This window comes from Somniosus microcephalus, chromosome 13, assembly GCF_052327205.1.
Source record: "Somniosus microcephalus isolate GS21.2 chromosome 13, FLI_Smic_1.0, whole genome shotgun sequence".
Lineage (NCBI taxonomy): Eukaryota > Metazoa > Chordata > Chondrichthyes > Squaliformes > Somniosidae > Somniosus > Somniosus microcephalus.
Genome location: NC_140999.1, coordinates 109787484 through 109804519, shown reverse-complemented (window position 1 = coordinate 109804519; position 17036 = coordinate 109787484). Strand labels below are relative to the sequence as shown.

Sequence of the window (17036 nt, the reverse complement as noted above, 5' to 3'; positions counted from 1 at the left end):
TTAATAGTGCACAGACTGATCTTCACACACACTGTGTTCATGTAATAGTGCACAAAATGTTCTTCAGCACACACGGCGTTCATGTAATAGTGCCCAGACTGTTCTACACACACAGTGTTCATGTAATAGTGCACAGACTGTTCTTCACACACCCTGTGTTCATGTAATAGTGCACAGACTGTTCTTCACACACGCCGTGTTCATGTAATAGTGCACAGACCGTTCTTGATGCACACCGTGTTCATGTAATAGTGCACTGACTGTTCTTCTCACACCCTGTGTTCATGTAATAGTGCACAGACTGATCTTCACACACACCGTGTTTATGTAATAGTGCACAAAATGTTCTTCAGCACACACGGCGTTCATGTAATAGTGCACAGACTGTTCTTCACACACAATGTTCATGTAATAGTGCACAGACTGTTTTTCACACACCCCTTGTTCATGTAATAGTGCACAGACTGTTCTTCGAACACCTTGCTCAACAACAATAGATTGTATTTCTATAGCACCCTTAACATAGTAAAACGTCCCATGGCGCTTCACAGGAGCGTTTTCAAACAGAATTTGACACCGAGACACACAAGGAGTTGCTAGGGCAGATGACTAAAAGCCTGGTCAAAGTGATAGGATTTGAAGAACGTCTTAAAGGAGGAGAGAGAGTTAGGGTGGCGGAGCGGTTTAGGGAAGGAGTTCCAGAGCTTGGGGCCTAGGCAGCTGAAGGCACAGCCACCAATGGTTGAGCGATTATAATCAGGGATGCTCAAGTGTTCAGAATTGGAGTAACGCAGATATCTCAGAGGGTCGTAGGGCTGGAGTAGATTACAGATATTTATTTATTTTTATTCGTTTTTATGCGATGTGGGTGTCCCTGGCAAGGCCAGCATTTATTGCCCATCCCTAATTGAGGTTGTGGCTGGGGTGACTCGCGTCTTTAATGATTCTCAGGGCCTTCCCCCGGCACCCCTCGGGGTAGATATCCTGCACAGCAGGTAGTTTAATTCCTATAGTGTGTTGTGCAGCTTTCACTACCATCTGTAGAGCCTTGCGGTCTGTGGCGGTGCAGTTGCCATACCAGGTAGTGATGCAGCCGGACAGGATACTCTCGATGGTGCACCAGCAGAAGTTGGTGAGAATCTGGGGGGCCATTCCAAATGTCTTCAGTCTCCTGAGGAAGAACAGGATGCCTTCTTGGTTACAACGTTGATGTGATGGGACCACGTTAAGTCCTCCGTAATGAATACACCCAGGAATTTGAAGCTGCTGACCCTCTCCACCTCAGCCCCTTCGATGTAGATTGGGGTGTGTCCCTCCCCCTGCCGCTTCCTGTAGTCCAGATCATCTTCTTTGTTTTGTTGATGTTGAGGGAGAGGTTGTTAAACTTGCACCATTCTCCTAGGGCTCTTACCTCCTCCCTGTAGCCTGTCTCGTCGCCATCTGTGATCAGGCCTACAACGGTAGTGTCATCAGCAAACTTGATGATGGAGTTGGAGTTGTGCGTGGCCACGCAATCGTGAGTAAACAGGGAGTACAGAAGGGGGCTGAGCACACAACCCTGGGGAGCTCCCGTGTTCAGGATCAGTGTGGAGGAGGTGTTTCTGCCTATTTTCACCACCTGGGGTCTGCCCGTCAGGAAGTCCAGGATCCAGTTGAATAGGGAGGTATTAAGTCCTAGCTCACTGAGCTTGTTGACAAGCCTGGAGGGGATAATGCTATTGAATGCTGAACTATAATCAATGAACAACATTCTCACATAGGTGTTCCTCTTATCCAGGTGTGATAAGGCAGTGTGCAGTACAGTGGCGATGGCATCATCCCTAGATCTGTTTGGGCAGTAGGCAAATTGGAGTGGGTCCAGTGTGTCAGGTAGTAACGAGTTGATGTGGGTTTTGACCAGCCTCTCAAAGCACTTCATGATGACAGAAGCGAGTGCTATGGGGCGGTAGTCATTTAAACAGGTTACTTTTGTTTTTTTGGGGACTGGAATAACCGATGTCATCTTGAAGCGGGTGGGGACTACAGACTGGTACAGTGAATGGTTGAATATATCCGTAAACACGGCTGCCAGCTGGTCAGCGCATGCTCTAAGGACGCGCCCAGGGATTCCATCTGGACCGGGTGCTTTGTGGGTGTTCACTCTCTTAAAAGTCTTGCTCACGTCAGCCACGGAGATTGAGAAGACCCGGTCGTCCTGAGCCGCGGGCGCCCTTGTAACAGGCCAATTGTTGTTGGCCTCAAACTGGGCGTAAAAAGTGTTAAGCTCGTCCGGGAGAGAGGCATTGCTGGGCATGACACAGTTGGGTTTCCCTTTGTAGTCTGTAATAGATTGTACTCCACTCCACATCCTTCGCGAATCTGAGCTATGATAGTGTGACTCCACTTTGTCCGTGTGTTGTCTTTTTCTATTTTTGATGGTTTTTCTGAGGTCGTACCTTGATTTCTTGTACTCATCCATGTCCCCAGAGTTGAATGCGCTGGACCGTGCTTTTAGCATAGCACGGATATCGCCATTTACCCATGGTTTCTGGTTGGGAAATGTTCATCCAGGCAAGTGGAGATTATTCCATCACACTCCTTACTTGTGCCTTGTAGATGGTGGAAAGGCTTTGGGGAGCCAGGAGGCGAGACACTCGCCGCAGAATACCTAGCCTCTGACCAGCTCTTGTTGCCACAGTATTTATGTGGTCCAGTTAATTTTCTGGTCAATGATGACCCCCAGGATGTTGATGGTGGGGGATTTGGCGATGGTAATACCGTTGAATGTCATGGGGAGGTGGTTAGGCTCTCGCTTGTTGGAGATAGTCATTGCCTGGCACTTCTGTGGCGCGAATGTTACCTGCCACTTCTCAGCCCAAGCCTGAACGTCGCCCAGGTGTTGTCGTATGCGGGCATGGACTGCTTCATTATCAGGAGTTGTGAATGGCGCTGAACACTGCGGTCATCAGCGAACATCCCCATTTCTGACCTTATGTTGGAGGGAAGGTCATTGATGAAGCAGCTGAAGATGGTTGGGCCTAGGACACTGCCCTGAGGAACTCCTGCAGCGATGTCCTGGGGCTGTGATGATTGACCTTCATCCACCACAACCACCTTCCTTTGTGCTAGGTATGACTCCAGCCAGTGGAGCATTTTCCCCCCGATTCCCATTGACTTCAGTTTTACTTGGGCTCTTTGATGCCACACTCAGTCAAATGCTGCCTTGATGTCAAGGGCAGTCACTCTCACCTCAGGAGGGGCGAGGCCATGGAGGGGTTTGAAAACATGGATGAGAATTTTAAAATCGAGGCATTGCTTAACCGGGAGCCAATGTAGGTTAGCGAGCACAGGGGTGAAAGGTGAAGGGTGAACAGGACTTCGTGCGCGTTAGGACACGGGCAGCAGAGTTTGAATGACCTGAAGTTTATGTAGGGTAGAACGTGGGAAGCCAGCCAGGAGTGCATTGGAATAGTCAAGTCTAGAGGTAACAAAGACATGGATGAGGGTTTCAGCAGAAGACCTGAGGCAGGGGTGGAGTCGGGCGATGTTACGGAGGTGGAAATAGGCGGTCATGTTGATGGAGTGGATTTGTGGTCGGAAGCTCATCTCGGGGTCAAATAGGACACCAAGGTTGCGAACAGTCTGGTTCAGCCTCAGACAGTTGCCAGGGAGAGGGATGGAGTCCATGGGTAGGGAATGGAGTCTGTGGCGGGGCCCGAAGACCATTGCTTTGGTCTTCCCAATATATAGTTGGAGGAAATTTCTCCTCATCCAATACTGGATGTCGGACAAGCAGTGTGACAATTTAGAGACAGTGCAGGGGTTGAGAGAGATGGTGGTAAGGTAGAGCTGGGTGTCTTCCCCAGATTTTAAAACTGGCAAACTCCTTTCCTCCCTTTTTCCTACAAGCAGTCAAAAGAGGCAAAATGTATGAATAAAGGTCTTTGAATTAGGGATGTAGCTGGCCCCTGATAGGACTGATAATGCTGTATCAGAACATAGGGCCCAGCAGGGAAAGAACATCCTAGGAGGTAGTCTCAGGCAATCTGTAATCAGCTGCAAAATTACCTGCATTTAATATGTTTATAGCGTTTAGTGCTACCCGTCACCCTCCAGACGTCACACTTAATTTCAGATGTAAAACGGCCTTATAAAAAAGGAATCCAGTCTGTGACCTGGAGTCTACAACTTTACAAGCAATTTACTGAGTTCTAATTGACCCAGGAGCAATTTACAAGCAACAGCGGCATCTGAGATTGCAGCTAAGCATCACAATGGTATTCCAGACTGCCCACGACCAAATCTGCGGGAGATCCACTTAATTACGTAAGAAACTAGGGACATTTTAAAAGATTAAGTAAATCGTACCAGCCAGCCATGGTGATATTTAGAGTGGCAGTTTGGACCACTCCCACCTTGGAGTCAGAAGGTCATGGGTTCAAGCCCCATTCCTGTACTTGAGCACATAACCTCGGCTGGCGCTCCAGTGCCGTACTGAGGGAGTGCTGCATTGTCAGAGGTGCCGTCTTTTGCTTGAGACGGTAAACTTCCTGCTTCAGAGGTGATGTTAATGCCATTGAATGTCATGGGGAAGTGGTTAGACTCTCTTGTTAGAGATTTGTGTCGTGGGAATGTCGGTTGCTACTTATTAGCTCAGGCCTGAATGTTGTCCAGGTCTTGCTGCAGGCGGGCATGGACTGCTTCATTATCTGAGGAATTGCGAATGGATCTGAACATTGTGCAATCATTAGCGAATAGCCCCACTTCTGACCTTATGATGGAGGGAAGGTCATTGATAAAGCAGCTGAAGATGGTTGGGCCTAGGACACTGCCCTGAGGAACTGCTGCAGCGATGTCTTGGGGCTGAGATGATTGGACTCCAATAACCACAACCATCTTCCTTTGTGCTCGGTCTGACTCCAGCCAGTGGAGAGTTTTCCCCCCATCCCCATTGACTCTAGTTTTATTAGGGCTCCTTGGTGCCACACTCGATTGAATGCTTCCTTAATGTCAAGGGCAGTCGCTCTGACCTCCAGTGTTATCTTTAAGCTGCGCGGCCACACAGTGCTCTACAGCTCCTGTGCAGCTGCCTCACCGGCTTTTAAATAGGATGAACCGCCCATGTGCAGTACTTTGAATGGGGCTGTGCAGCCCCTTAAAGAGGCCGCGCACCCAAAAAAAAATTAAAGGAAACATTGCTCACCTCACCTCACCTCTGGAATTCAGCTCTTTTGTCCACTTTTGAACCAAGGCTGTAATGAGGTCTGGTGCCGAGTGGTCCTGGCGGAACCCAAACTGAGCATCGGTGAGCAGGTTATTGGTGAGTAAGTGCTGCTTCATAGCACTGTTGACGACTCCTTTCTTCACTTTGTTAATGATTGAGAGTAGGCTGATAGGGTGGTAATTGGCCAGGTTGGATGGGCTGAATGCTCATTCAGCTCGGTCCTAGGGCATTAATTTAAAGACAGAAGTTTTAGTTGCTAACACGCAAAACTGAAACGTTTACAGAGAGAAATTCCGATGGACGGGTTTGAAAAACGAAGAGGAATTTTGGGAGCAGAGTGTATGCGCTGTAAGTATGGTCCAGTATTGTGTGTAACCCAGAGGTACTGTTATTCCTGACAGAACAAAAGATTTAACATCAACAAAGACGAGCTGAAATCCACCTCAAAGGCCATAGAGACCGTCCACAATCTGTGCTGCAATGAAAACAAAGGGGCTTCAGAGCTGGTTGCAGAGTTGGGTACTCTCTATCAGTGTATTCGGTGAGTACCACAGGGACAGGCGACCCTCTGTACAACACCGAACTTCTGCCCCCCCCCCCCCGTCTCTATACACACTAAATCCCTGCCTCCCCATCTCTCCGTAATATACCGAGCCTCTGCTCCTCCTTCTCTATACAGTATTAAACCACTGATCCCCACCCTCGTCTCTATATAACACTAAACTTCTGCTCCCTCCTCCCCCACCACCTCCCCAACCCATATCTCTGTTCATCCGTATGTAACCCATGATGTACCTGCCCTGGGAGTGTTTGATGGGCCAGTGTACAGGGAGTTTCACTCTGTATCTGACCCATGCTGTACCTGCCCTGGGAGTGTTTGATGGGACAGCGTAGAGGGAGCTTTACTCTGTATCTAACCCGTGCTGTACCTGACCTGGGAGTGTTTGATGGGCCAGTGTACAGGGAGCTTTTCTCTGTATCTAACCCGTGCTGTACCTGCCCTGGGAGTGTTTGATGGGACAGTGTAGAGGGATCTTTACTCTGTATCTAACCCGTGCTGTACCTGCCCTGGGAGTGTTTGATGGGACAGTGTAGAGGGAGCTTTACTCTGTATCTAACCCATGCTGTACCTGCCGTGGGAGCGTTTGATTGGACTCAGTTGGATGCTGATATTGGGTGATGGAAGTGCTGGAAGTTTTTAAGCTCTGACACTGACCTCCTTCCTTGATGGGTACTAAATTCAGCAAAACGTATTAAGAAATGACAGGAATCTCTGGGACATGCTACTGAAATTCAGTGTAGCAATGGAAAGTGTTTGAATGGCGATGACTGAATGCTGTACCAGTCACTGTGCGATGAGCTGTGGGAGGCATGCCTGTGTATTCTACTTTGTGCCTGGTGACTATTTCTTTCTGCTTGTCAGGTTCCCAGTGGTGGCAATGGGAGTGCTGAAATGGGTCGACTGGACTGTGTCGGAGCCCAGCTATTTTCAGCTGCAGACAGACCATACGCCTGTTCATTTGGCCCTACTAGACGAGGTAACTGAGCTATATACAATCCCCAGCCCATATCATTTGAGTTTAGTTTCCAATTTATTTTTTGTGTTAAAACATAGGGGCCTAGAAATTCAGTTGCGTCCGCCAGCCGTTAGCGCCATAAGAGGGGTAGATTTCCAGCGCTAGGCACTTAGCGCCCGGGCGCAGGCTGATCTGCGCCTACGCCCAACTTCAGTTGACATTTAGCGCCGGCGCAAAGTGTTTGCGCCCGCTCAGCTGCGCGCGCAGCTTATGACGTCATTTCGTCGTGCAACGCTGTTTGTGCGCCCCAAACCGGAAATTCAGTGGCGCCCGCCCAATGTGGGCGTGGCGCTGTTAAGAACTGTGAAGTGGAACGCAGCAGAGGCCCCGCAGGCCTCGGGGAGCGCTAATTAAAGGGCACTTACACTGAACTATAAAGGCCAGCCATTTTGCTGCAATGACTTTAGTGCTTTGGATTTCTGGACAGAGACCAAGGAACAGACCTTCCTGATTTGGGACAACATAGGAGAGGTATTTTTGGCTTCTGGCCAGAGCTTGGAACTTTCACTCATTGTGATTTCACTGTTTGCAAGTTTATTATGGGGGCTGCATGGGGTTCCAACCCTCAGTTCCAGCATTATGTGCGAAGGGCTCGCAGACGCTGTGTGAGAGGGCCAGCCATGCCTAGACGCAGAGGGGCCATCAGGCGTCGGCAACGTAGGCCTTACCCACTCAGGGAATACCGGCAGCAGGTGTCCTATCTCACCATGACTGCCGCGCATTGTGTTAAGAGGCTGCGCTTCAGAAGGGAGGTGGTTGCAGAGATCTGCCAGCTGCTTCACAGAGATCTGCGTCCACAGCTGATGTGCAGGACGTCTCTGTCGGTGGAAGTGAAGGTCGCGGTGGCTCTGAACTTTTATGCAAGCGGATCATTCCAAGCCGCTGCTGGGGACATAGCGAACATTTCCCAGTTCGCCGTGCATCGCTGCATCCGGCAGGTCACCGATGCCCTTTTCGCAAGGAGACACCAATTCATCTCCTTCCCCATGACCCTAGAGAGGCAGGAGCAGCGTGCAGTCGGATTTGCCAGGATCGCCGACTTCCCCATGGTGCAGGGCGCCATTGACTGCACGCATGTGGCTATGCGGGCACCTATCGACAATGCCGAGGATTACCGCAACCGGAAGGGCTACCATTCCCTCAATGTACAGCTGGTGTGTGACCACAGGCAGCGCATCCTAGCTGTCAATGCCCGCTTTCCAGGAAGCAGCCACGATGCATTTATCCTGCGCCAGACTACTGTGGCTGACATGTTCGAGGCACAGCCTCCACCAAGGGGATGGCTTATTGGGGACAAGGGCTACCCTTTGTGTACATGGCTCATGACCCCGCTCCGCACGCCCAGGACCCCTGCGGAGGAGGCATACAACGAAAGCCATCAAGCCACAAGGAACATCATAGAGCAAACGATTGGCGTCCTCAAGCAACGGTTCCGCTGCCTGGATCGTTCCGGCGGATCTCTGCAGTATTCGCCGGATAGAGTCTCCCAGTTCGTCGTCGTTTGCTGCATGCTGCACAACCTGGCTATCCGCAGGACTCGGGCACTGCCACCTCACGTTGGACCACCACCTCAGGAGGACGAGCAGGAGGACCATGAGGAGGAGGAGGAGGAGGAGTACCAGCCCAGGAGGGAGCCACAAGGTCCAAGGGCTGTCCGCCGGCGGCTTATTGAACGGCACTTCTAGGCCCCCTGTCAGGGAATGGCTTGTGGCAATGAACGCACCTGAATGCAGCCGCTCCGCAAGCCCTCAGCCGGTTAACGCAACAACCACTTGAAACATGACACCTGGACAAGCTGAATAAATAAAAAGCTTTATTTAACAAACTCAGGGCCCTTCCCACATGAAACAGAGAAACAGACAAGACCCCCAAAAAACAGTCAAAAACATATCTCACTCCCGCAACCTGGGGAGGAATAACAAAACTTGTCAATAACATTTGCCTTCATCCTCGGCCTTCCCAAAATAAGCCCCCCCCCCCCTCCAGAACACAACCACCCCCATATAAAAAAACATTTGCCTTCATCTTCGGCCTTCCCAAAATAAGCCCCCCCCCCAGAACACAAACACCCCCATATAAAAAAAACAGTTGGCAACACACTCTACTTGGTGTGCCGAGAGGGTGAGTCCTTGTGCAGGCTTCTCCGACCCCTGCCCGACCTGTTGCTCTGCCTCAACCTGGGCCCTGTGGGTGTGGCAAGGCTGGGGGAAGGCTCCTGAGGGGCACACTGCGTGACGGCAGATGCCCTTGGGGGTCGGCCTAGACGAGGTCCGGCCCTGGAGGGGCCGGCTGCTGACTGCTGCAGCTGTGGCTGGGCAGCATCAGTCTCTGCATCAGCTCGTCGCACCTTGACTGGGGGAGTGGCAGTGGCGGCTGCAGCAATGGGGGCAAGCTGGCTGATGCCAGGCGCTCGCTGGTCGCCAGAGACACTGGCACTCGGCCGGGCTGGCACTGCAGCAAGCGCAGCAATCTGGTGGAGGCCAGACCGCTGTGCTGCAGCAGGGTGGCGGGTGCCCTGGCGATGCTTCCGTGACACCGCGAGTGTGGCAGAAATGAGTGCCCGATCTGCCCTGGTCTGTGCCCGCATCAGATCAGCCAGTGTCTGCACGGCACCACTCATGAACTCGCGACTCGCGTCCTGTGCTGCCGCGAGTTGGTCGACACCCCTGGCCTGTGCTGCCGCGAGTTGGTCGACACCCCTGGCCTGTGAGTCCCCGAAAGCGGCCACACTATGAGCCAGGGACTCAATGGCCTGAGGCATCTGTCCCACAACCCCCATGAACTCGTTGTGGCGCCGCTCCGAGGCCGCGGACATTTCATCAAGGAGGTGCACCTCCTGGGCGAGGACCGTCTCCGGACTGGAGGGCGGACTCTCCCTCTGGGGAGAAGGCCGCCGAGCTGCCCGACCCTTCCCGCGTGCCTGGACGCCACTGGGCCCAGCAACTGCCCTCCCCTGCAACACTTCCCCCCCCTCTGGGGAGAAGGCAGCCGTGCTGCCCGCCCCTTCCCGCGTGCCTGGACGCCACTGGGCCCAGCAACTGCCCTCCCCTGCAACACTTCCCCCCCTCTGGGGAGAAAGCAGCCGTGCTGCCCGACCCTTCCCGCGTGCCTGGACGCCACTGGGCCCAGGAGCTACACCCCCCCTGCAACACTTCCCCCTGGCTCTCCTCCAGGCAAGACGTCTCCCCTCCATTGCCATCCCCTGGCGCGGATGAGGGTTCCCCCGATGTGCCGCCTTCCTCTTGGTCCTCGTCGTCGTCCTCTTCCGAGGGACTGGCACTCTCAGCTTCATGGACCTCCTCACCAGCTGAAAGCAGGAAGGCACAAGAGTAGCTTTAGAGTGAGGACAGGGCGTCAGCGAGGGAGGCATGAGTGGTGGCATTATGCGCATTGGTCGGACAGTGGCAAAGGATGTAGATCTGAAGCGCAAGGGGAACGAGAGAGGTCCAAACGGTCATGTCCTTACCATTGGGGCCCAGCACAGGGTCCGCATCACCAATAGCAACGGGGCCAACCACCCGGCCACGCATGAGTCGAGCCACGCGCTCCTCCAGCTCACTGAGCTCCTGGAACTGGGCACGGCCTCCCCCGGTGACATTCCGGCTTTTCATATTCTGGGCCAGCTTGGCCTGCAAGAGAAAGGACGGCCTCTAAGTACAGTGTGGTGCCCTGTTGTTGTGTGCACTGCCTCCCATGGTGGAATAGCTTGGCCAGTGTGGTGCCCTGTTGTTGTGTGCACTGCCTCCCATGGTCGAATAGCTTGGCCAGTGTGTAAAGTGCAGAAAGTGCTATTGATGATCATGCCAGTGCCATAGCTGCGGGAGGAGGGATGGCCATTAGGCCTTTGAGGTCCCTTTGCCCATAATGTGAGGTGCACGTGCAAGGATGAGGAGGACACTGGAAAGGCTACTCACCTTGACCAACCGAGTGAGGTCGTTGTACTTCTTGCGGCATTGGTCACCAGTCCTGGGGACATCGCTGGTGGCTGACACCCTGTGGGCGATTTCCCTCCAGGCTCTCCTGAACTGCCTCCTGGGAGCCTTCTTGCCACTGTCCGGGCACAAGATCTCTCTTCTCTTTTCCAAACCCTTAAGCAGCACCCACAAAGCAGGCTCTGAGAAGCGCTGCGCTCGTTCACGGGCCTTCTGCATGGCTTCAGGCGCTATTTGGGTCCACCAGCAGTGTTGAGGCCTAGCTGCAGGGCTCCACTATCCAGGGCGTGGCAGCAGACAAAGTCGACCCTTCCCCCTTTAAGAGCTGGCCGGCGTCAGGGTGTCTGCTGTCAATCAAAACATGACCACACCTGCGCTGCGCCCGGCCTCGGCGTTATCAGTCCGCACCGCCGGCTTAGCGCCTAAAGATAGGAGTGCAACGCCAGTTTCAGCGCTCGCCCAAACTCCTTGGCCAAATCTACTGAATTTCGGCGAAGTGGCCTACACTTTCCGGTGGGCGCTAACTTTAGCGACCGCCCGACTTTAGCGCCCCAAAAGTGGCGCGACTGAATTTCTAGGCCAGGAGCTCCTCCCTGAGGTGAAGAATGTATCTAATTAAACATCCGAGCTTCTATCCCTGGTCTGTGCAGAGTTACTGATCCTAGGTGGGGCCAGTAGTTGGTTCATTACTCGCTGCCCCCGATTCAGGGAGATGGAAAAATTAGCAGGGTTCCTGCTCCTGATTGCTATCCTTTTAGAAAGTGCATGTGTGGCTGTCAGGTGAGCTCAAAACTGAAAACACCTTGCGTTGTAACCCTGAAAAGCCCAAAGTGATCCTCAGTTAATCTCTCAAAAGCACCTACAGCAAGTTCCAGGCATTTCAGTAGTGGTGTTTCTGATATCCATTTTAAATGCATCTTTCATTAATGTCCATAGTTTGCTGATTTGCTTTGAAGTACTAATCTGACTTTACCTGATCTATAGTTATAATAATGGCAGCCTTAGCTCAGGGGTAGCACGCTGACCTTTGAGTCATAAGGCTGTGGGTTCAAGCCCCACTCCAGACAGTGCGGCACTCTCTCAGATGAAGCCGCCTTTCAGGTGAGATGTTAAACTGAGGCCCCACCTGTCTGTTCAGGTGGCTGAGGGATATTATTGGGGTGGCGCAGGGCAGTTTTCTAACTCATGCTATACCTGACCTGAGAATGCTCGATGCTGACACTGGGGGGGCCTGGAATGGAAAGTGTTCCATTCTCTAGCACCAACGTCCCTCGCCTTAGTGAGCACAAGATTCGCACATAAAATAAAGTTAAAAGACAAAACAGCAGTTGCAAACCTGACAGCTGTAAATGCCCCACACAGTTTGCAAGTGTAAGTAAAGTTGCTACCAGATGGACTCCACAGAGGGGTATAGCATCTGCGCTGGGAGGGAATAGGAATATTCTGGATTTGCCAGGACAGGAGGTGATATAAACCAGGAACATTCCAGACCTGCCAGGACTGAACAGCGATCAGGAAGGGGATCCCTGCCTGGTATTTCGTTCCCTAACTGTGGGAGTGCTGAGGCCGGTTGTAGTGTTCCTACTGCTGCTGCAGCTGAGGTCAGCTAACTTGAGACTGAGCAGTACCCCACCTCTCGACCACCCGGGGACCTGAGCTTGTAGTATTGTTGTTTTTTGAATGCGTTTAGGATGGTGATTGTAATCGTCTTTGTTTGCTGTGTGTCTTTCTTCAGATCAGTACCTGCCACCAGCTCCTCCATCCCCAGGTACTGCAGCTCCTTGTAAAACTGTTTGAGACTGAACATTCCCAGCTTGACGTCATGGAGCAGGTAATCCTCCCGTCACCCGGGATCAGCGGAGGGCTTTTGGAGAGGGAACGGAAACACCGAGCAAAAAAAAAAGCCCAGCAATTGTCAGTTCACCTGTGTTTTTTTTTACTGCTGGGCTGGGACTGGGGTTCAAGTCCAGTCACACACAGGATGAAGGCCCCACTCTGGTGGAGACTGGAAAGCATGGTGTGATTATATTAGCGCGGGATTTCGGCTTGGTCTTGTCCTTGCAGAGAGGATTAAGGCTCCATTCTGCATCTGTGAAGGGTCCTCCGTTGGTCAGTTGTAGCCCAATGTTCACAAGATCTGAATCCATGGGATGAATTTACCTTGAAATTCAGCACAATTGGCATGAATGAGGAACCTCACATACGGTGTAAGGATGTACATTGTGTTAAATGGCAAATTCTTGCTGGTACAACGTGGGTAACCATTAGTAGAGCTTTAGGTGCGGTTATGCCATACTGCGTATCTCTGAGGTAGCACTTGACTGTCGCAAACAGTGTGGGGAAACTTCCTATTCCTTACTTCTCCCTGTGAGAGAGTTCAGTTCCATCCTGTGAGGGCGAGACCCCCCAGTGGAAAGCCCTGTTTTTTGGGCCTTCTTTTAGAACGGTTTGGGGTCAAGGGCGACGGATTCTACACGACACTGTTAGAGTAAATACCTGTGCAACTTCACTCGTCCTCTGCTGATTTCCTGTTTTGTGGAGAGGCCCTCTGATTAGGTCTTCTGCCCATTCATGATAAAGGTCAGAGACTGACGCCTACTTTACCCTTTTCTGAAAGGGCTACTTAAAGGTTTAGTTCCATTTCCCCACCCTATGGTCACCCAGTGCACAAGGCAAGCAGGTTGGATCATCCTCTTGGTTCATCTACTCCGCAACCCCAGAGCCTCCCAGCTTTCTCCTGACCCTCACTTCCATGTCTCTGACTTTGAACTGATTATCCGGATAGGGGGATAGGGGTGAGTGGCGGAAGTTCACTCAGTGTTTAATACGTTTTCTTTGTGTTTACCGCTAGCTGGAGTTGAAGAAAACCCTGCTGGACAGGATGGTCCACCTGTTGAGTCGTGGCTATGTCCTGCCCGTGGTCAGCTATATCCGCAAGTGTTTGGAGAAACTGGACACGGACATCTCACTCATCAGATACTTCGTCACGGAGGTTAGCAGCTTGCGCAGTGATTTACTGCAGTGGTTGCTGATCGCACAAGTGCATCGGGCAGACAAGTTTGACAGCAGAATCTGGGTTTACAGATGTGTGCTGTAGTTGTGGCCACAGTTTCCCCCTGTTGCCCCGAAGGTGCCCACTCATCTGGGATGCAGTCCTACGGGCATCAGATGCCCTCTGTCACCTCACCCAAGTGGTCATTATTCTTGACTGAGCCCAGATGGCAAGTATTAGCACAGGCTGTGTTGCCATAGGGGGCATCACAGCCAAGCCTGACCCTGTGCTCACCTAATGTCCAGACGCGTGCACTTCACAGCAGGCAGCGATCTGGACTGGGAGCCCTGGCTGAGCGGCACCCCCTGATGAATGGAAGCTGGGACATTCAGCCCCTTGTGGTGGGATTACACAGGTGTTTGATCAATACATGAGAGAGTGTGTCTCATCAGGAACTGGAAATGGAACTCGGCGATTGATACAAAATGTCCCTTCCTGGATTCAGGATTCTGTTACCTGTGCATGTCATTCCCGTATCATTGTAGGGTGGGAACCCCAGGATCTGGCCTTTAATCTGATAGCAAAATTGAAGTTCATGGGATTAAAGGGATAGTGGTAGCATGAATACAAAATTGGCTAAGGGGCAGGAAGCAGAGAGTAGTGGTGAAAGATTGATTTTCAAACTGGAGGAAAGTGTGCAGTGGTGTTCCCCAGGGGGTGGTATTAGGACCACTGCTCTTTTTGATATATATAAATGATCTGGACTTCGGTATAATTTCAAAGTTTGCAGATGACACATAACTCGGAAATGTTGTTAAATGATGAAGAGGATAGTAACAGACTTCAGGAGGACATAGACAGACTGGTGAAATGGGCAGACACATGGCAGATGAAATTTAATGCAGAGATGTGTGAAGTGATACATTTTGGTAGGAAGAATGAGGAGAGGCAATATGAACTAAATGGTACCGTTTTAAAGGGGGTACAGGAACAGAGAGACCTGGGGGTGTATGTACACAAATCTTTGAAGGTGACAGGACAAGTTGAGAAGGCTGTTAAAAAAGCTAATGGGATCCTTGGCTTTATTAATAGAGGCATAGAGTACAAAAACAAGGAAGTTATGCTTATAATAATCTTTATAAAACACTGGTTAGGCCTCAGCTGGAGTATTGTGTTCAATTCTGGGCACTGCACTTTATGAAGGAGGTGTCAAGGCCTTGGAGAGGATGCAGAGGAGATTTACTGGAATGATACCAGGGATGAGGGAGTTCAGTTATGTGGAGAGACTGGAGAAGCTGGGATTGTTCTCCTTAGAGCAGAGAAGGTTAAGGGGAGATTTGATAGAAGAGTTCAAAATCATGAATGGTTATAAATAAGGAGAGTAAATAAGGAAAAACTGTTTCCAGTGGCAGAAGGGCCGGTAACCAGAGGACACAGATGTAAGGTGATTAGCAAAAGAACCAGAGGCAACACAAGGAAACATTTTTCACACAGTGAGTTGTTGTGATCTGGAATGCGCTGCCTGAAAAGGCGGTGGAAACAGATTCAACAGTAACTTTCAAAAGGGAATTGGATACTTGAAGGGAAAAAATTTGCTTGGCTTGGAGCAGGACTAATTGGGTAGCTCTACCAAAGAGCTGGCACAGGCACGATAAGCTGAATGGCCTCCTTCTCTGCTGTATCATTCTATGATTCTATTCTGTGCTTGCAGGTACTGGATGTGATTGCCCCTCCGTACACCTCGGACTTTGTCCACCTCTTTCTCCCGATCCTGGAGAACGACAGCATTGTTGGCACAATTAAAACCGAGGGGGAGTGTGATGCTGTGGCAGAGTTCATCGGTAAGCGGGGGAGCAGGGTTATACAGGGGTGGAGAGAAAAGCCATGAGCGCTGGAAATCTAAAATAAATGAAACGGAAAATTCTGGAATTGTAGGGCCATCCGCAGCCGAAAGGTTTGGGTGGTTTGCTTTATCAGACGGTTATTACTTGAGCCCGAAATCGAGGCTGACACTCCAGCGCAGTGCTGAGGGAGCACTGCACTGTCGAAGGTGCCGTCTTTCGGATGAGACGTTAAACCGAGGCACCTCAGCCGTCTTGGTGGATGTGAAAGATCCTCTGGCCCTATTTCGAAGAGCACGGGAGTTTTCCCCGGTGTCCTGGCCATCATTTATCCCTCAACCAACATTTCTAGTTCTATCCAGTTATACTTAACCCCCAGTAAGGTATCTGTGAATACACCGTTCACAGAAGCATCGTTGTATCTGCTCATTCAGATCTGAGCAGGAGCCTAGTGTTCGATGTATTGTTGAGTGACTAGAGCTCCTCCTCTTGCAGTTGATAACGTTTCTTGTGGAGCCATATGTTGTTTTTGTTTATTCAGTGGGGAATAGGTTAAAGTGCTAGTTTCTGCCACGCCTGACGATTTTCACCCCATCTATCTTGAATCTTGCTGGGAGACACTTCCTCTCACACTGACAAGTGGCCTTGCTCCATAGGTGAGTCGAGACGGTGAGTGTTGTCAGGCTGGATGTCCGGGCCCAGTCCTGGCCTTGCGGATAAAAAACAGTTTATCTGGTCATTTATCACATCGCTGTTTGTGGGACCTTGCTCTGTGCAAATTGGTTGTTGCATTTCCCTACAGTGACTACACTTCACTTGCGCTTTTCAGCATTGGTGAAGAGATAACAAAACCCCCACCCCTTGTGTGTCAGATAACGTTGTGGAATTCCTGCTCAGGAGGATAAAATCATAGAAATTTACGGCACAGAAGGAGGCCATTCGACCCTCCGAAAAAGTGCGATCCAGCCTAATCTCACTTTCATTGCTCTTGGTCTGTAGCCCTGTAGATTATGGCAGTTCAAGTGCATATTCAAGTAGTTTTTAAATGTGATGAGGGTCTCTGCCTCTACCACCCTTTCAGGCAGTGAGTTCCAGATTCCCACCACCTTCTGGGTGAAAAAAGTTCTCCTCAACTCCCCTCCAATCCTTTTATCAATTACTTTAAATCTATACTCCCTGGTAATTACATAGAAACATAGAAGATAGGAGCAGGAGTGGGCCATTCGGCCCCTCGAGCCTGTTCTGCCATTTAATGAGATCATGGCTGATCATCCAAATTCAGTACCCTGTCCCTGCTTTCTCCCCATATCCCTTGATCCCTTTAGCCTTAAGAAATATATCTAACTCCTTGAATATATTTAATGAATTGGCCTTAACTGCCTTCTGTGGTAGAGAATTCCACAGGTTCGCCACTTTCTGGGTGAAGAAATTCCTCCTCATCTAAGTCCTAAATGGCCTACCCCTTATCTTTAGACTGTGACCCCTAGTTCT

At 50.9% G+C, this 17036-nt stretch overlaps 1 protein-coding gene across 2 annotated transcripts in view; it reads left to right on the top strand.

Moving 5' to 3' along the window:
- The window catches only part of nelfcd (negative elongation factor complex member C/D), a 69158-nt gene that overhangs the window by 46513 nt on the left and 5609 nt on the right, over positions 1–17036 (top strand). The window contains exons 10-15 of one of the 2 annotated variants that reach the window (XM_086005195.1): positions 1403–1516; positions 5605–5744; positions 6627–6741; positions 12448–12543; positions 13564–13704; positions 15416–15545. In XM_086005195.1, the coding sequence (XP_085861321.1) occupies positions 1403–1516; positions 5605–5744; positions 6627–6741; positions 12448–12543; positions 13564–13704; positions 15416–15545 (736 nt within the window). The remainder of the gene's footprint in view (positions 1–1402; positions 1517–5604; positions 5745–6626; positions 6742–12447; positions 12544–13563; positions 13705–15415; positions 15546–17036) is intronic. The other variant, XM_086005196.1, reaches the window with a different exon arrangement.